This window comes from Vulpes vulpes, chromosome 11, assembly GCF_048418805.1.
Source record: "Vulpes vulpes isolate BD-2025 chromosome 11, VulVul3, whole genome shotgun sequence".
Lineage (NCBI taxonomy): Eukaryota > Metazoa > Chordata > Mammalia > Carnivora > Canidae > Vulpes > Vulpes vulpes.
In genome coordinates, this window is record NC_132790.1 from 68,817,487 (window position 1) to 68,838,032 (window position 20,546).

At 33.9% G+C, this 20,546-nt stretch overlaps 2 protein-coding genes across 8 annotated transcripts in view; one reads left to right on the top strand and one right to left on the bottom strand.

The window, feature by feature from the left end:
• TOP2B (DNA topoisomerase II beta) overlaps positions 1–18,234 on the top strand; it is a 57,848-nt gene extending 39,614 nt beyond the window's left edge. For both annotated transcript variants that reach the window (XM_072726686.1, XM_072726685.1), the window contains exons 24-36: positions 974–1,169; positions 1,315–1,406; positions 4,260–4,415; positions 4,555–4,638; positions 5,413–5,607; positions 8,520–8,664; positions 8,874–9,035; positions 10,599–10,800; positions 11,758–11,837; positions 12,987–13,097; positions 15,143–15,265; positions 16,772–16,866; positions 17,744–18,234. In XM_072726686.1, the coding sequence (XP_072582787.1) occupies positions 974–1,169; positions 1,315–1,406; positions 4,260–4,415; positions 4,555–4,638; positions 5,413–5,607; positions 8,520–8,664; positions 8,874–9,035; positions 10,599–10,800; positions 11,758–11,837; positions 12,987–13,097; positions 15,143–15,265; positions 16,772–16,866; positions 17,744–17,911 (1,809 nt within the window). In that variant the 3' untranslated portion in view covers positions 17,912–18,234. The remainder of the gene's footprint in view (positions 1–973; positions 1,170–1,314; positions 1,407–4,259; positions 4,416–4,554; positions 4,639–5,412; positions 5,608–8,519; positions 8,665–8,873; positions 9,036–10,598; positions 10,801–11,757; positions 11,838–12,986; positions 13,098–15,142; positions 15,266–16,771; positions 16,867–17,743) is intronic.
• Positions 18,235–18,284: 50 nt separating this feature from the next.
• RARB (retinoic acid receptor beta) overlaps positions 18,285–20,546 on the bottom strand; it is a 724,031-nt gene continuing 721,769 nt past the window's right edge. For all 6 annotated transcript variants that reach the window (XM_026006400.2, XM_026006399.2, XM_072726687.1 and 3 more), the window contains one exon: positions 18,285–19,791. In XM_026006400.2, coding sequence (XP_025862185.1) covers positions 19,595–19,791 — 197 coding nt within the window. In that variant the 3' untranslated portion in view covers positions 18,285–19,594. The remainder of the gene's footprint in view (positions 19,792–20,546) is intronic.

Below are 20,546 nucleotides of genomic sequence, written 5' to 3' on the forward strand. Positions count from 1 at the left end.
AATGTTTTTTCCATGCCATAAGTAGAATTTTTGTGATTGGTTTCATGATGGTTGTGGCTGTAGTAAGTCTGAATGGTTTTCCCCCTGTATATTTGATGAAGAATCTGATGGTTCATTCCTTTAGATTCTTATCCACTACTATTATCCACCACTCTCAATCCCAACTGTGCATTTATGCATCTGGGCTTGAGCACACAGGATACACACACTGACCAAAATTTATGGGAGTGATTGGTACAGGATTTTCGTGTTCCTTATGCCTGTCTCTTTTAGCATTTTAATTGTGGAGTACTTATCTCCCCATAATTCTAATCTGCTTTATTAAACTTGTATATTTGTGTTTTTTATATAATCGAGGAGAAAGGTAGAAAGTGAGCATCATATATGATTACCTTCATTCCATTCTCAATTAGCCTTTAGACATAAAGAAAAAATCCAGTAGCACAGTGGTTGAGACAGACTGCCATAATTTGCTAAGAAAGACAGAAAAAAGGAGAAAAATGATAGAGAAGAAATAAAATTTTCCTCCAAGTTGAGAAAGTTTGAATTATAGGACAATTAAAAACAAACAAAAAGAGACAAATATACATCTGTTGAGTATGTGGGGTAGAGAGAACTTCAAATTTAACATTTGTAAACTTAGAGATAAAATGTTTTGAGTTTGAAAAAAAAATTTCTTAGATGGTTTTATAGCCATTTTGAATCAGAACCTTTTTTTAAAGAACCTATTTATCTTTCAAAATAATTTTAAATATTTTCATAGTTTTAAGAATTGAATGGATTGAGTTCTTAGAGCCACCAAAAAATATTTAGCAAAATATACTTAAGAGTTTTGGTTCTTTTCAACAGCTTTTAGGGCTGATGTGTGTTCATTTAAGTGTGTCATAGTTATTTTCCATACTGTAGATGTCATACAAGTTAAAAATACCAATACAGGTTTATGTCATCTTTAAAAACTTTGTGTTTTTCTTAGGTACTATTTGATCATATGGGATGTCTCAAGAAGTATGAAACTGTGCAAGACATTTTGAAAGAATTCTTTGATTTACGATTAAGTTATTATGGTTTACGTAAGGAATGGCTTGTAGGAATGTTGGGAGCAGAGTCTACAAAGCTTAACAATCAAGCCCGTTTCATTTTAGAGAAGATACAAGGAAAAATTACTATAGGTAAGATGCAACCTTTAAAATTTTAACATTAGTTAAAATGGAAAAAAAAAGTTTATTAAATAGAAGACATTTTTATCAGTAGAATATAAACAAATACAAATTGAATCTCTTTTCTTGATCCTAACTTTATTTTTCCCTCACATAGAGAATAGGTCAAAGAAAGATTTGATTCAAATGTTAGTCCAGAGAGGTTATGAATCTGACCCAGTGAAAGCCTGGAAAGAAGCACAAGAAAAGGTAATCATTTGCAGAACAAGATATTCAGAGAAGCTTTTAAAAGCAAATTCCAAAACAAAAAACCCAACCCCTAAATTTTAAATTTAGTACTGCTATAAAGGTGCCAAGTTGTCTGTTTAGAGACTGAAGTCTTCTGTTTATCCACAGAACAGATACAGTACAGGAATTTGCAGTGCACACCCACCACAAAGCACTTTGCCAGTGTGACTCAACCAGGGCCTGGAGAAATGACTCCAGGTGTGAGAAGGTAGCTCAGTCTCCTTGGCCTTTTTTCTGAGCCTGCCATTAAAGGGTGTTAGTTGTGGTGGTGGTTTTTGTGATGCATGTGAACTATCTGGGAACTACACTGGTAGCACATAAATCATTTCACACTGGTCTTACTATGGTCATAGTATGGTATCCAGTCACAGTTCACTTGGTATGTTTCGGTTTATGCTGGAAAGACTAGAGACAAAATGTTCAATATTATATAGTGTGTATTGAGCACCAAGTATATGTTTTGTCCTGTGCTTAGATCTTTGACTAGAGATTTAAACCCTGGAACTTCAGATTAAAAGTCTGATGTTTTATTAATTAAATTGTCCATTTCAGATTATAAAGTACTAGTACTTGGTGACTGGAATATTGAAACTTTGAGATTCTTCTCAAGAATTAGTTTCTTGCTGTTGTGTAATAATTAAAAGAAAAATTTAAAAAGGCAGTATAACATTGTGATTGAGAACACAAATGTATGAAAGGAAGAAAATAGTGGAAATGACTAATTTTTTATTTAGAATGTTGTGTATATATGATACTGATAATATTACTGTCCTTAAAAAATATAGTTATGATTATATGACATAACTTAAACTGAAACTTCAAACTTTCCTACATTTATGAATTCTCAACCCACAATGTTTTCCATATTTTTTATCAACTACATTGATATGTTGCTTTTGTTTATATTATTTAAGCTTTAAAAAATTTTGGTCAATAGAATGCCAGATATCAGAGCAAGTAAAATTAGAATAAATTATATACTTAGCAATTACATATTAAGATAATAGGCTTATTTACCATTTGGGGAAAATGGGGTAGTAGGACAAGATGGGGAGTGTTCAAAATTAAGATGATCCAAGCACTTTGCTTTCCTTTTAATGTGTTTTACTGAATTTTTGAATCCCACAATTATGGTTTATACACTGCTTGCCCTCTGTATCATTGTTGGTTTAAACTATATCTTTAAAAAAATTAACTTAGTAAGCTAGTAAATTTAATGCTTAGTTAAAAAAGGTAAAGGTATTTAGGATTTGAGAATGCCCTTCCAGTGGAAGTAGACTTCATGGGTAAAACTTAGTGGTTGGTTTTAGTAATTTCATTGTCACCATCAAAATTTTCTCAGTATCTTGGCCATGTGTCCACTTTGGGGGTTAAGGTAACAAAAGGAGGTACTCTTCCTATTGTATAGAGTTGGAGGAGACAGAATTATAAAGCAGATAGTTATGAGATTAGAGGTTTTTTTTTTTTTTAAACATAATAGAATTGTTATTGGAACTTGAAAAGTTTATTTTTCTTGATTTCTGATAATATCCTTAGTTATCTTCATGTTAACAAGGATAGATACACATATATTCATAGAGTGTTCATTAACAATACTTTGGGTGTCATCAAAACCTAGAACAAATAAGCTTCTAAAGTGTGGATCTAAACAGGATTTTATGACACCCTAATATTTTAATAGTAGTGTAACAACTTAAATATTCCATACAAACACACTGTTTCATGAAGAATTTTTAAAATGGTAGAATTTGTCGTAAGTACTGTTTGTCTAGGTACTTATTAATCATTGATAAACTCAGCAACAGCATTTCTAATTTGGCTATTGTTGCTTAATTTGAATTTATAGTTTTGTTTATGTAATGAAGCATGTTGCTTTGCAATTTTTATTTTTATCCCTTTGAAAGTACACTAAATTTTACTTTGTATATACACATTATTTTACTGAAATTTTAAATTAAAATGAAAACAATTTTTTCTTTTTTGGTTACCAAAAGTGACCTTTTTGTTTCATGGAGTGTCATGGTTAACTCAGTCATTAACTATCTGAGTGCCTTAAACAAATTAGATGCAGTTTTATTTAATGGCTATTGTTATTTTTAAAATCTGAAAAGTGATGTCACCTATAATAACTTCTGTTAAATTCATTGAATTTTGAAATTTAATACTAGCATTAGAGGATTTTTTACTGCAATCTTTTCTATGATAAAAAGACCTTATAAATAAAGTTTCAGAATAGCCCTCACAATTCTTACTCTACCTTACCAGCTTTTAAATTCCTAATTGAACCTTTTCTTCATTCTTACATGAGTACTCTTGCTTTAGAAATTTTATTAAGAAATCATACATAATGAGTGTACCTCAGCATATTTATTTATATTACAACTGTAAAACAGTCTTCATAAGTGATACTTATTTTGGGTTTCAAATTGTTCATTCACTCACCAACATAAAAATCTGACAAGATACAGTGATAAAACATTAGTTCTACTCTATTAATTTCAAGATGTGGTATCTTCTCATTTCATGACTTAGTGCCTGGGCAAAGCAGTTAATTTTTCATCACATTCCCAGATAAATGGTGACTGAATATACTCATTCCTTTTGAAGATTTATTATTGTGTATTTTTAGAATTTTTTATAGGAAATATGTTTTTATAGGTAATCCTGCAGATAACCTAAAAGAATCCCAACCACCCTTAAGATAGACTATTAAAAGTATAGCATTTGTGGAATTTTTAACTCAATATTCAGTAAAATTCAGCATTGATTTGATACTATACAGGACTTTAATATAAAGTTTATTATTTTTTACAGGCAGCAGAAGAGGAAGAAACACAAAACCAGCATGATGATAGTTCCTCTGATTCAGGAACTCCTTCAGGCCCCGATTTTAATTATATTTTAAATATGTCTCTGTGGTCTCTTACTAAAGAAAAAGTTGAAGAACTGATTAAACAGAGAGATGCAAAAGTATGAACTTTTGTGGGTTAAATAATTTGAAACTATTTCAGTATTATCCATTTCTTTTTCCAAAAAGAAGTATTTTGATTTACCCTTTGTACATTATTAAGTTACTGAATGTTTAAATTATACTACTTTCTTATTGTAGGGGCGAGAGGTCAATGATCTTAAAAGAAAGTCTCCTTCAGATCTTTGGAAAGAAGACTTAGCAGCATTTGTCGAAGAACTGGATGTAGGTTAAGTCTCCATTGAAATATATTTGGAAAAGTAATGTTTATGAAATAAGAATGAGAATTTTTCTTTAATTATTTCAGTTTCTTTTAACTCTGTAAAGTTGAATGTGTTTATAAGCCACATTAGGATTAAGCTTCTAGCTACATGAAGTTAAAAAGAAACGTTAGGTCTAATGTAAAAAGCTATAGGGAGTAGGGATTTAGAATAAATTGAATTCTGATACTTTTTGTTAACTTTCTTAAAGGACTTCAAAATAGCTTATTGATTCAGTTTCTTTTCCCCAAAAGAGGCAAGAAGAGAATATATATGATAGGTACTTTGATTTTTATAATGTAGAATAATAGTGTCTTTAGGTTTATAACAGAGACATTTTAATTTTTTTCTTTATAATTTAGTTTTCTCCAGGTAGAGTTCTAATTAAAAAAAAAATGTAGAAAATGTAAACTTTTTCTAAAATTGCCCAATACATCATGGGATCGTAGAGTTAGAAGGGACCATATAGATCGTTTAGTTACTACCTTTTTGTTTTACAAATGAGAGACTAGTTAGGCTTAGGACTACAACCCAGGTCTTTTGATTTAGAATTATTGTGGTTTTTTTTTTTTTTTTTTTTTACATTTATTTTATATTAGATCAGTTAAAAGGAAAGGTTTATTCCTTACTGAGTGCATGATATTAGTTTTAATTTTTTATGCAGTAGTGATTGTCTTTTCTAATGAGTTATTTATGTGCCCACCCTCTTCCCTTTGCCCCCTTTATAATTATAATTTAGAAAGTGGAAGCGCAAGAACGAGAGGATATTTTGGCCGGAATGGCTGGAAAAGCAATAAAAGGTAAAGTTGGCAAACCTAAGGTGAAGAAACTTCAATTGGAAGAGACAATGCCCTCACCCTATGGGAGAAGAATAGTTCCTGAAATTACTGCTATGAAGGCAGATGCCAGCAAAAAGTTGCTGAAGAAGAAAAAGGTATGACATATCTCTTGTTTTAACTCATTGGGGGATTCCATCCTCATCATGATGTATATATGTATTTTAATTTTACTGTATGCTTAAGTCATGCTTTGTTTCTTTATTTTTTTTAAGATTTTATTTATTTATTCATGAGAGACACACAGAGAGAGGCAGAGACACAGGCAGAGGGAGAAGCAGGCTCCCTGCAGGGAGCCCGATGTGGGACTCGACCCCAGGATCACAACCTGAGCCAAAGGCAGACACTCAACCACTGAGCCACGCAGGCATCCCTCATGCTTTGTTTCTAATATATTTCACTATGATAGGAAATAATTTGTTCTATGAGAGCATTTGGTGCACAGAAAGAAAATGTAAACTAGGGATCCATATATATTTAAGAGCTACTTAGTTGATTACATTTTTAAAATAGAAATACTCTATTTAGAAGCATTCTACCTTAAAATCATGGAACAAAAACCAAAAAAAATATATCAGCTTAACAGTGAAACTTTAGTTCTACATTATGGCCAATTAAAGAAGTCTCATAAACAGAAAAAAGTCTGTGTAGTTTTTAAAGTAAGCTATTTTTTACTATTTATTTGTTATTACCCTTAGTTTAAAAATTACCAGGACTACCTCTTCTGTCATTAGCATTGATTAGAGCTATTGAGGATTTAAAAGTATGGGGCTTACCTACCCTCCAGCGTGTTGGGCAAGAGTTAGCCAGAAGAAGGAAACTCCTGAGGGAGCTGTTCAGAGTTGAGGAAACAGGAGGCATGATGGTCTAAAAGAGAGAGGCAAATGTTTCTGGCAGGTTGATTTTAGAACCCAAGGGATGTGGATATGTAGATAAGTCCAGTAGTCTTATTAGAGCTCAGGAAATGAGCCTTGGAGATGGAGTAAGAGATTGGAGAGTTCTCTATACCGAGTTAATATTTGAAAGCATAGGAACATGTGACACCAGAAACATTGCGCTCTTTTACTGTTCTGATAAATTGACATCTATACTATTTCTTTTCTTTTTTTTTCTTTTTCTTTTCTTTTTTTTACATCTATACTATTTTCCCTTTTACCTAGCTAGCTTCCTAGTTACACACAGGTTCCTCCTTAGGAAATGGCTTCTCTCCTTTTCAGTTGGTGTTTGTTCTTAGCACTCTTCTCTTAACCTTACACAGTCTCAAGTAACCTCATCTATGCCCAGAGCTTTTTTTCACTCACACTGATGACTTTTTTTTTAATTTAAAGATTTTATTTATTTATTCATGAGAGAGACACACACACAGAGAGGCAGATATACAGGCAGAGGGAGAAGCAGGCTCCACGCAGGGAGCCTGATGTGGGACTCGATCCCAGGTCTCCAGGATAACACCCCAGGCTGAAGGCGGTGCTAAATCACTGAGCCACTGGGGCTGCCCTCACACTGATGACTCTTAAATCTAGTCCCTAACTTGTAATGTTTTCAGGAGTGCCAGGGTAATATAGCCACCTGAATGCCCAAAGCCCCTCAAACTCCACATATTTGAAGCTGAGCCCATTATCCTGATTTCAAAAGCTCTTCCACCTCTGTGCCTTATCAGCCATCACCAACAAGTTCAAAACCAGGGACTTCCTCATTTAATCAGTAACTAAATTCTGTTAACTGGGCAGGCTGGGTGGCTTAGCGGTTTAGCGCCACCTTCAGCCCAGTGTGGGATCCTGGAGACCTGGAATCGAGTCCCATGTCAGGATCCCTGCATGGAGCCTGGCTTCTCCCTCTGCCTGTGTCTCTGCCTCTCTCTCTGTCTCTCATGAATAAATAAATAAAATCTTAAAAAAAAAAAAAAAGATAAAATAAATCCTATTAACTGCCTATGAAGCAATTCCAAAATCCACCCTCTTTATCTTCGTCCCCATTGATACTGTCTTGGAATTCCATGAGTTTTCTTTGATGTAAAGTGTTCCTCTTAATTAGTTTTCCTGTTTCTAGTGATTTTATCATGATTCCTACTTTATTCCACTTCATTTATCTCTGTTTAATTTCTTACTACCAGATGATATTTCCAAAAATAAGTCTGATTATCGCACAAATGGTTTAAAGTTTTCAGTGACTTCCCACTGACTACACACAGATTCTGGTATTTAGTGATTTAGCAACTGCGTGCTTCCCTATGTTTCTGTGTGGGTACTCTTTCCTCTTACGTTTCCTTGAATCCTAGCAGACTATTTGTGATTCCCTAAATAGTGTGGCAATCATGCTTCTCTGTGTTTTGCTTGGAATGCTCTTCCTTCTTTCCCTCTGCTCACCTAGCAAACATACGTAATTCTTTAAAAACCCAATGAGAAAGGCCCCTTCTCCATGGAATCTTTCCTGGCCCTGCTCTCAGCAGAGATGCTCACTTCTTCCCATGGGTTACTTTTATACCTCCCTCCATATATGTTATTTGTATTGTGATGACCTGTCCTTGGGTCTTTCTTTGTCTTAATAATCTCAGGGTAGGGATACTTTGACTAATGCCAAGCAGTACATGACATGTGTTGCTTATCTTCCTTCAATAATCTGATTTTTTTCTAGTATGTAGAGGCCTGAACATATAGAAACTTACTTTGCAGGTTCCCTTTGGTGTAGTTTGCTATTGGTTTGAAAGTCGCTTTGATAATCAAAAGCTACCTTATTTTTTTACAGTTGCTTTTAAGTAGCCATCATCTCATAGAATGTATCAGAATATTAGAGTGGTAAGCAGTATCATTTGCTGTAGATAAAAAGAGTAAAACAGGTCTGGTCAAAATCCTCTATTTGGACCTCAGTAGAATCATAAAATAAATAATTTTATTATTTTATTTTTACTTAACTGATATGAAGAAGTGATCTATAGCTAGAAATGTATCTCTAAAATGTATGATGTTAATTTTTATTTTTACTTCTGGTTATTTGTTTGTTTAATGTGTAGGGCGACCTTGATACTACAGCAGTAAAAGTAGAATTTGATGAAGAATTCAGTGGAACACCAGTAGAGGGTACTGGAGAAGAGGCATTGATCCCGTCAGCTCCTGTAAATAAAGGTCCCAAACCCAAAAGGGAGAAAAAGGAGCCTGGTGAGGATTGTTACAAAGTTTTTTGTGAGAAAACATATATGTGTACAGGTTTTGTTTTGTTTTGTTTTTATGCTTTTTCGTCAAGTAGTTGATGTAATGTCTTCAGTTTTCATGAACACTTGTTATAATTAACTGTTCATTATTAACAGTTTTTACTAATGACATTTGTGCAAGTATTGATACATATCGTATTGTTGTTTTGTTATTAGGTACCAGGGTGAGAAAAACACCTACATCATCTGGTAAATCCAGTGCAAAGAAAGTGAAGAAACGGAATCCTTGGTCAGATGATGAATCCAAGTCAGAAAGTGATTTGGAAGAAACAGAACCTGTGGTTATTCCAAGAGATTCTTTGCTTAGGAGAGCAGCTGGTATTCTGATACATTTTATATTTATTTTATTGTATATTGTATATTGACCAAGTTAGTATTACTCAGATATGTTGGTGTTATTAGTATTATCAATGCTACTAAAGTACTAAATTATTAGTATTTCAGAAGTTATAGTTCACAAAATTAAAAAAATTGCTTTACAGAATGATGTTTTTAAGCAGAGTTGAACATAAATTGCTATAAAGTGAATCAAGTTTTATTGCATTTTATTAGAAAGTTTGGGTTATATTCCTTCAGTGGTTTGAAGATGTTTGGTAAAAGTGTATCTTAGAACACCAACAGTGATAGATCAGAAGTGCTTTGTAGTTTTGTTTCATTTTGCTTGTTTTCATGAAAAATTTCCTCCTACTTAAGGAGTCTGATTCCATGCACATAGCATAATTTATATAATTGCAGAGCTAGAATTAAAATATATCATTTTGTTATTCTTAATATGCAGCTTTATCCTTTCTGAATATTCATTAATTTGAAGTCTTTAAATACTTAAAAATTGAGTGTCCTATTTTATAGATTTTTCTCAAGTTTTATTAAGTCCTGATCTACTTAAAATGAATTATACAATAAAATGGTTGTTTTAACCTCTGGGAGATACTTTTTAAATTATATGTCGGGGAAGGAGGGCGGGGGTTGGGGGTGAATGGGTGATGGGCACTGAGGGGGGCACTTGACGGGATGAGCATTCTGTATGCTGGCAAATTGAACACCAATAAAAAATAAATTTATTGTAAAAAAAAATTATAGGTCAGGCCTTAAAATTCTTTGGTTCTCTAATCACCAGCAATTGAATTTAGTTTCCTAATGTGCAGAAGTAATAAAATGTAGGTGAATTAACATGAGTAACTTTTGAAAATTAATTTATTAAATTAGATGCTTCAAAATTTACATAGGCATTTTCATACATCTAAAATGAAATATAAAATTAGCACCCAAATGTTTTAAAAATTTTATTCCACAGTAGATGTTAGAAATTCTAAAAGTTACTTGCATTATACCAATGTGTCTTCCTCTGTATGCTTTATATTAAATTATTTTTTAGTAATATCCTGAGGTCTTATCTCTACTTTTTTTCTCATTTATTACTGTTTATCATTTCATAGTAAAACTACTGTGAATAGAAGATAGAAGCTTTTATGCACTCTTGTTAAGAGAAAGTTAAGCTCTAAGACTAGTAAGATTGGTCTTTTGTAATTGTAAAAATGAGAAATCTTAGTAGTCACTTTTACAATAGCCTATATTCCCCACTATTTCTGAATTGATATTTGAGTATGACAAATAGCTCCCTAGTAATTAATCTTATTAGTATATGCTCCCCTGTACCATATGCAGCATTACCACATTAGCCTCCTGGGAAGTCTACGATGAACGTTTAACATAATCAAAGTCATTGAGGCCAAAGTTGTTAGCTTTTTTTTTTTCCTGAATGCTTTTCTTTCTTTTTCCGAGTTTTAGAGATAGCTGGAATATTTTTCAAATGCATTATTCATAATATGTCATGGGTAAAACTGGATTTAAGTTTAACCTTCACTTTTATTTTTCTCCTAGCTGAAAGACCTAAGTACACATTTGATTTCTCAGAAGAAGAGGATGATGATGCTGATGATGATGATGACAATAATGATTTAGAGGAATTGAAAGTTAAAGCATCTCCCATTACAAATGATGGGGAAGATGAATTCGTTCCTTCAGATGGCCTAGATAAAGACGAATATACATTTTCACCAGGCAAATCAAAAGCTACTCCAGAGTAAGTAATGAAGCAACTACTATTCAGTTACATGGTGCAGTTAGTTATTTAGACAGCTATCAGAGATCTCATAGCAAGCTGTGTCTTAAGAGTTTATCTTCCTCACAGAGGAAAAAAATCTGGGTAGTATTGTGGCTATTTATAGAACTATTGCTATATCTTATAGCATGGACTGGCAGGTTTTTTTCCCCGTAAAGGGTTCTATAGAAAATATTTTTGGCTTTGCAGGCCGTATCGTTTCTGTTCTAAACTACTCATTGTTGCCATTGTAGCAAGAAAGTAGCCATAAGCAGTATGTAAATGAATAAACATAGCTGAGTTCCAGTAAAACTTTCTTTTTTAAAATAGGCAGCAGGCCTATGGGACACAGCCCAACAACATAGTTAAGAGAAGTTACTAAAACTTTAGAATTGGGAGGTTTAATTTTCTTTCCTAACTTTGGCCTTGATTGATTTTTTTTTCTTTTTTTGGCCTCTAAAGAGTATTGAACACCAATGTGTAGGATGTGAAGTTTGTGACCTATTTCAGATTTTTAAAGGAAGTGCTTTACTATGTTAAAGAAGTGTTTTATCATATGTAATCTAAGATCAGAAATAGGATTATTGATGACTTACAGATTCAGGCTTTCTCCTTAGGTTTTTGGCAGTAATTTACTGATGTTGGATTCTGGAATGGTTCTATTAATCATAAAATTTAATGTAGCAGTATTTTGAATAACTTTAGCTTTTGCTAGTTTCCATTCTCTTACATTAAATCATTAGTTTTTCTGGTGTCTCTGTGTATGTATGCATTCCTGTGCATATGAGACAGAAAAATAAAGTTTGGTTGACCTGTCTTTACAGTCCTCTCACTGGTTTCTCTTTGTTAATTATAATCCTGCAGTACATATTATATATAATTTACCAAATTGAAACTGTGTATTTAAATTATATTGTGGTTAATTTTTCTTTCTAATAGAAAATCTTCACATGACAAAAAAAGTCAAGATTTTGGGAATCTCTTCTCATTTCCTTCATACTCTCAGAAGTCAGAAGATGGTACGCTCACTCAGTCTTTTCACCGGTTACTTACTGTACTATCGCTATGGATTTTTTTATGATAGAAAACTTACCTTTGTTTTACATTTTCCTCAACATAATAAGTTTTATTTGCTTTTCCTGAGATGAGTACTTAACTAATTAATCAAAATAGGCATTATGGAACCATTTAGGTGGAAAGGTAGATGTGTGTATGAAGTATATGGATATGGGTGTAGTGTTTTGATAGAGAAAAAGATATGGAAAGAAATTTTGAAGATGAAATTTGATTTTTATGGCAATGTGAATATATATGTGACAGTTTTCTAAAAACTACAAGGGGACTAATATTCAGATTTGCTGTATTAAACTGTAGTAGCTAAAAGACTAAAACCTTCATAGAAACAGATTTAATCAGGGTATATATTTTTTATTCTCTATATTTTTGTGTGTGGAATTTTTAAGGTCAAAACTAGTTAGGCATAATTGTCTTGTATACACCTAACACATATAGGCAGACAGATTTGGTATATGTTCTATGTATATAGACAAGCATTTTTGACAGCATGTCAGAATATTTATATAAAACTATAACATCAAAGTAGACATTTTAACAAACCAAAACAGTTCCAGTTTTGGTTTGACAGGGGGCAGGAGGGAGGGAGAAATTGATTAATTAATTGAGTGTAAAAGTAAATTGAAGGTAAGCCTACCTACGTTTTAAATTGATTTTCAATGATTTAAAATTGCTTTTTAAAAGATGAAGTTACTGCTCTCTTAGATTTGACCATTACTGATATTCTTGAAATGGTTAGTAGCATTAGATGTGTAGATACTAAAATAATCACAGTGAGAACTTTTTAATATTTAATTTTAAATTAATATTTTTGAGTTGGTCAGTATGTTTTAAATGATTAGCATTTGGGACTATTAAGAATTTTTATTACTCTATGCAGTTGTATATTGTTTTGTAACAGATTTAACATTTTTGAAATGTAACATTTTTATATTGTTTTCAGCTGTTGATACATTATGGACTATATGATCACAAAGTAGAAATTTATAAGATTAATTATCTAAAGAGAAGCCATTAGTAAATAGAATCAAAGTTTAACTTTTAAGTGATCCTTATAGAATCTCTTAACTGAAAAAAAGCTTTGTAATTTTTAGATTCAGCTAAATTTGATAGCAATGAAGAAGATTCTGCCTCTGTTTTTTCACCGTCATTTGGTCTGAAACAAACAGATAAGGTTCCAAGTAAAACAATAGCTGCTAAAAAGGGTATGTACTTCTATTTGATGTTGTTAAGCATTGCATAAATGATATATAGTTGATATTAAAATAAATTTAATAGAACTTAAAACTGCACTTGGACTTTAGTAGAAAATAGTATAAATGCATATAAGGAGAATCCCTCTTGTTTTCTAACCATATGAGGTAATTATTAAAATGTGCATAAGATATCATTTTAAGGGGGACCTGACTGGCTCAGTGGGTTAAGCATCTGCCTTTGGCTCAGGTCATGATCTCAGAGTCCTGGGGTTGAGCCCCGTGTTGAGCCCCATGTCAGGCATTAGATACAGCAAAACAAAAACAAAAGTCCCTCCTTATTTTGAATTCACGGACCATGGTAAGAAATTAATTAACTACAGAAGCTTTGGTGGCCAACACAGCAGGTGCCCTGCCCATATCCTCTCGCCATACTACTTCAGTACACATTGGCCAGGGATTATATTTCTTTTTGCCTCAGGACTTTTTGTTACTATGTTGGAATGTTCATATTTCCCCACCCCAGCCACCCTTTATCAGTGATTGAGGAAAGCTGGTTTGCAAATATGTTAGTGCTCTTCTCTCAGGTAGGCTAACTCTGGGATGTGTGTTTTACAGTGGCTCAGAGATTGTTCATGATAAGAGATAAGCCCTGAGTGATGAGAGGCTTCTCTCTTCACGTCTCATTTTTGTATGGTTTTTTCACCTCCCAAATAAGTACCTATACTTTATTTTGGAATTAAATGGGATCTGCTTCTGGGGAACTCAAACTGTAACAGGCCCTACAGCTTCCCTTTATGCATCTTTTTTTAAGTTGTCTTCATGTGAGCACTTATAACCACCCTGAAAACTTGGGAGCCATATCACTTTTTTGAACATATTAACTTGTTTCCTTTATCAAGCTCTTCACTCTTATTTAGAGTTGAGCATTGACTAAAAAGCTAGCACACTACACCACCTATGCTATTTGGTTGTTTCACCAGTAGTTGAACTAGCCTTGTGTCAGTTGAATGGATGATGCCTGTGTGAAATAGTTGAAGCCCCTAGTCTTCCAAAACTAGTTCCCACAAAGTACCATTTTTTTTAAAGACTGTATTTATTTATTCATGGGAGACACACAGAGACTCTCTTGGGGGAGCCTGATGCAGGACTTGTTCTTAGGACCCCAGGATCATGACCTGAGCCAAAGGCAGATGCTTAACTGCCGAGCTACCCAGGTGCCCCTCACATTAGTTTTTACTAATCACACAAGTAAAGACTGACTTATCATAGTTTTCACATAGACTTTGTTTTTCAGCTCTATTTACAGTCTATTTTAAAAGCAAAATTCATAAGAACAAAGGCCTTTGGATCTATTGTGCACTTATTTCTTTCCACATAAAAGTGCCATGTCTAGATTTCAACTTTTGACTGGAAGTGAATCAGCTTCTATTCAGAGTATTTGAGGGTCCCATAAAAATGTTTTTTTGTTTCTCTCTAAAATATTTTAGAAGTTAGGACTTCTAACATGTGATTAATACTTGAGTTGTAATTAATGTCCAATAGTTATTTTTCTGTCATGACTATACTGTATCTTTTCTACTGCTTTTTAAAAGTTACTGCTTAGGGCAGCCCCGGTGGTGCAGCGGTTTAGCGCTGCCTGCAGCCCAGGGCATGATCCTGGGGACCCGGGATCGAGTCCCAAGTCGGGCTCTCTGGGTGGTGCTTGCTTCTCCCTCTGCCTGTGTCTCTGCCTCTCTCTGTCTCTATGAATAAATAAAATAAAAAATATTTAATAAATAAATAAATAAATAAATAAAAGTTATTGCTTAATTCACTTTTATGGCCTTTGTATAAAATAATCTCACTTGAAATATCAAAAGGCAAATTATTCATAATAAGCATTTTGTCATCTATGAGAAATTGTTTGCCTTTTACACTAGCACCAAGTATCATTTTGTTATTTAAGGCTACTCAATTTCATATCAGCAGTAAGAAATTGTATTATAGGATTGATTCACTTGAGTGTAGTTTGTTAGTAAGTATATTGATTTATGAAATGGAAATTTGCTTCATAGGAAAGCCGTCTTCAGATACAGCTGCTAAGCCTAAGAGAACCCCTAAACAGAAGAAAGTAGAAACTATAAACTCTGACTCAGATTCAGAATTTGGCATTCCAAAGAAGACTACACCCCCAAAAGGTGAGGATTATGTTTAACCCTCTAATGTATGCTATGTGGAAAAGAATCTCTTCTACCTACTGAATTTTGGGAGACCAGTTTTGTTTTAAATTGCTTTGCTCTTCAATAAGTAATGTGTCTTAAGAATCAGTGCTGAATTGGAGTTCAGAGGAAGTCTAGCACTTTGTTTTAGAAATTAAGGAATTGAGACTCAAAAAGGTTAAGTAAGCAATTTGCACCTCTAAGAATGGATCAAAGACCTCCTGCCACAGACTCACTGAAAATAGTTATTAAAGTCAGGTGAGGGTTCCTCACAACTAGAGAGTGACTCTTGTTGGAGCTAGGACTCTGAGACAGGAGCTTTTTGCTCATCTAGGAAATGCAACCACTATACTTAGGGATCTGTAAGGGCAGCATCAGTTCTTCTCCCTGGTACTCCTCTTTGCCCCAGAATCTAGAAAGTCTTCAAAGGTGCTTTTTAAAAACTACATGTAAGGTGTAATTTTTTTTTCTAAGAGTAGCTGCTCAACCTTTTTTTCCAACCAACAGATGTTACCATCAGTGTATTTAGGTCTTAAAGTGGTGGTTGGGATAAGGAGATAGCTACATGGAAACAAGGGAGAATAGGGGCAAAAAAGAAACAGTGACTGAGGAGATCAGTATGTATGGTATGCATGGTTTTAAACTTTTATACGTTCACAAGTGCCATTTCATTGATTCATTTGATAAATATTCCAAGTGAACTTGGAATATTTAGTTTTTGGTCTTAAGGAATTTTTAAAAGTTGTAGTTTGGTTCCATTTTCTCTTTCACTGACATCTGGCATCATTGTAGGATGGAGAAAATTTTGGCACCATTTGCATATTACCTTTCCCTCTTCCTCCTCCAACAAGAGTAAGAGGTTAGGTAGATGGCAACAACAACTGCTGCATGTGCTGCTTCTAAATCTGAGAAAGAACGTGGATTTGACAGATCATTGCATGATTAATGCTGGGAGTTTATTCTAATACTGTGCTCCTTAAAGTGGTTGTTGCTAATATGTGATAAGTAAAATTTAGAGTACACGTTCAAACATATAATTTGTGCTAATAAATATGTATTATTTTTCTAGTAATTCATACTGTATTTTTAAAGGTACTAGCCTATTACACAATTTAGAAACTAAGATTTTTTTTTTAATCACATACAAGTTAAAAAAGCGCTCTTCGAAGACATTTTCTTTTCCTGCCCAAGGACTACATGTTCAAAATGCAAATATTTTCTCTTGTATATCAGGGACTTGGTTATTAAAATTTATCACCAGGACCTTTCAACTAGTTTTAAATGTATTTGTGAAATACTCTTCAGTCATATCAATCCCAGAACTGAAATGATGCTGCCAAAACGTTGCTTCATCATTTATATTTAGAGACCAGGATTGCAGTACTGATTGGGGCATGCCAAAGAAGTGAGGTATAATGTTGTGCCATTTATTTTTTCTATCGCACTTAACCTTGGAGAAAAAAAATCCTTTGTATCATTTTTAAGGTAAAGGCCGAGGGGCAAAGAAAAGGAAAGCATCTGGCTCTGAAAATGAAGGTGATTATAACCCTGGCAGGAAAACATCCAAAACAACAAGCAAGGTAATTAGGAACATCTTTTTAATGCATTGTTTTATGATGATCTATAACTGGCTTAGTTGGCTTATTACTAAAATGTCTTTTAACAGCTTTAAACCTAGCCTGTCTTATGCATAGGGGGCTTATGGATGGTTAAAGAATTATCCAAGTATAAAACCCATATAATCAGGACTATTTCTTGGATAAAACTATGGGCATAAATTAGCCTACTTAATTAAGAGTATTCTATTTCACCCAGTGAGCCATAGAACTTATATGCTACCTGTCTGAAATAATATTTTCCAGACCAAATAAAGGCTATTTCTTTTTAACTTGGATTTATTTAACTAGGGCTAACTTTTTTTTTTTTTTTTTTGGACTATGGCTAATTTTGACAGTCTGACCTTTCTCCAGAAGCACACAATCTTTTTAAGGTAAAAGAAAAATATCAGGTGTCCCTCTTTTTTCTCTCTTTGTATTAGAACTTAAAAATACGATTTCAGCTTTATGCTGCTTTCCATCTTGATTTCGTGCCTCTGGTCCATCTTGGTTACTCTTCTCTGCATTTTTATAGAGTGCAGTCCATACTGTGCATAAGTCTTGTTTTTCCTTTCATTAATTTCTAGGTACTTACAAATGAGTACTTTTTACTAATCTGGGCACTTTGTCTATTTGCTTGGCGATATAGAAGTTCAGAACAAACAGAGCACCAGGGTGGCAGATTATTAGACTTATTTTTACAAAGCGGAAAAAGGATTAGGTAGCTGGTCTTACACTTAAGTCAGCATTACAATTCTGATTTTAGAAACCTCATCATTTACAGTATTTCTCGAGTGTAAGGAATAATTCTATTTTAACTTGGATATTTTTAAATCTTTTTTTTTTTTTTCAACCTGTCTAGAAACCGAAGAAAACATCTTTTGATCAGGATTCAGATGTGGACATCTTCCCATCAGACTTCACTTCTGAACCACCTTCTCTGCCACGGACCGGTAGGGCTAGGAAAGAAGTAAAATATTTTGCAGAGTCTGATGAAGAAGAAGATGTTGATTTTGCAATGTTTAATTAAGTGCCCAAAGAGCACAAACATTTTTCAACAGATAAATTGTGTTGTCCTTTTGTCTTTTCTGTCTCAGACTTTTGTACATCTGGCTTATTTTAATGTGATGATGTAATTGATGGTTTTTTATTATTGTGGTAGGCCTTTTAACATTTTGTTCTTACACATACAGTTTTATGCTCTTTTTTACTCATTGAAATGTCATGTACTGTCTGATTGGCTTGTAGAATTGTTATAGACTGCCGTGCATTAGCACAGATTTTAATTGTCATGGTTGCAGACTACAGACCTGCTTTTTGAAATGAAATTTAAACATTAAAAATGGAACTGTGTACTCGGTGTCTTTACTAAAGATGAAAGTGTAGTAAAATCTCCCATACACTTTTAAAATAAATATATTTTATTCTTTGCCAGGAGACTCCATGGAAAAAGGTAAACAGTATATGAACATAGAAAGCATTGTTAAACAATCTCAATGTACAAACAGAGCCAGTGAAAGTACATCACAGACTTGCTAATATATCAAAAAAAAAAAAAAAAATTCCACTAGTGCTTAAATGAGAACTAAGAAACTGACACTTGTATCTGTTAACCACTCTACCACAGCTTTCACTCTGCTTCATAGTGATTGAACAAGGTCGAAGGATGCAGATTCTCTGTCCATGCCTTTGGGAGTCCATATTTTAGCCCCTGGGCGTCAGGGAGGCTGGAAGAAAACCCTCAATACCAGGCACGAATCAGAAAGGACACTGGAGTTACATGGTGTAGGTGGTAGACCAGTCTAATTATCCCATGAATTATCCCATGAAATTTCCCTAATGGCTTGTGACTAGGTAAACAAAAAACTTATTAACACTGAAAAGTGTTTCTGCCTTGGAGGCTACCATTACTGTAAAAATGTATTTTTTTAAATTGTGTAGCTATGTCATTAATAAACCACTGTTAAAGTGACATTAACAATTGAACAAATGACATCTGATTAACTGAACTGGCAGTTACACGGATACAGAATTCTCTTCTGCTAGTGCAGTGAATTTGTATCTTTTTACTGGGCAACATGAAATAGACGCAATTTGAGAGCGTCAAAAAGAGCAAGGACAAGCTTCCATACTAACTAAATTAGAATTATCTCTAGCTTTATCTTGTCATACTGTACAACAGTCCCCTTTCCTTACCTTGATGTTCTGATTGCTCTGTGAAAGCAAGACAGTTTTTTTTTTTTTTTTTTTGAGCCTTTCTGAGCTGGACACGTACAGTAGTCTGTTTCACAACCTTGGTGTCTTGGTTATTCTGAGTATGCAAGGCAAAAGGAAAGCACCAAACATACAGTATAGAAAGAACAGAGCCATACTTCTGTATGTACAAAGTCTTCAGAAACTTAACCAGGGTAAATCATTTCGACTGGGTCTTTGCCATGCAATCTTGAGTGTTCAAAGAGGAAAATAGAAGCTTTTAACTAGTTTCTGGTTGCATGAAATGGCTGATTTTTAGAATTTAAAAAGTCTGTACTTCTAGGTAAGTTAGACAGTGAGGAGTATATATTGATACATATGAAAACTTCTTGGTCCTTCTTGAGTTTTAATATATTTTCAGTCCAAAAACTAAGCAGCAGTAAAAATGTTTTTTTTTTCTTGCGTTTTAAGTCCTGGAACTGAAAGTCTTGGGGAATGTTTGAAGTAGCTGGAAAGTGTCTTATTGCACCAGTGGTGACTGACTGACACCGCTGTTTTCCACTGAGCTAGGTGAGATGCTGGGACTGTGCTCCGCTGGGTTCCCACTTGAACTTGGGGTCAAGGGTTCATGTCCTTCAGAATTCTCCAGCATTTCCTGAATGAGAGGTGGCATTGATCCAGGAATTTCCATTTTCAAGGTAATTACACGTTCTGCACCTTTTAAAGAGAGATAATAGAAATCTGGTAGAGATAAGGAGTTAAGCTGAATAATGAGGGATTGTCTTCCATTTACTTTAACAAAGGTGTAAACTGTGCCACCAGTGGCCGTCCTGACTTTACAACATTTAAGTAGTCTTACTTCATGTGTAGGAAAGCAGCACAGATATGGCAACTTGCTTAAATTTGAGGATACTCCATGCCTGAGTCTGTTTTAGGCAAGGTTAGCAGTATATATTTACTTAACATAATCTACAAAAAGAAGTTCCTGATAAAAGACCAGAAAGAGCCTATCTTAAAACGAGATCGTTGTAAAGGATACCAGTTACCCATGAATGAAGGAAGTGACTTAAGTAATGAATGTGTAGTGATTGATTATCAAGTTGATGTAACTCGGCACTGTCCAGCACAGGAGGCACCAGCTACATGTGGCGATTTAAATTTAAATTCGTTAAATTAAATACAATTAGGAAAAACAGTGCCTCAATTGCATTAGCCACTTTTTAAGTGCTTGAGAGTCAAGTTGTGGCTAGTGGCTACTTGTATTGGACAATGCAGATTACAGAATATTTCCATAATCACAGTAAATTCTATTAGCACTGGTCTAGCTAGATATAGAGAATGACAGTATTAAGTTAAACAGCCTCATTGTTTTTAAAATCATCATAATTATAATGGCCAAGCACTGGTATCTGCTGTTTGCAGATACTCTTAATCCCATGTTAGGGATGAACTCAGAATGGCTCACTGAGGAA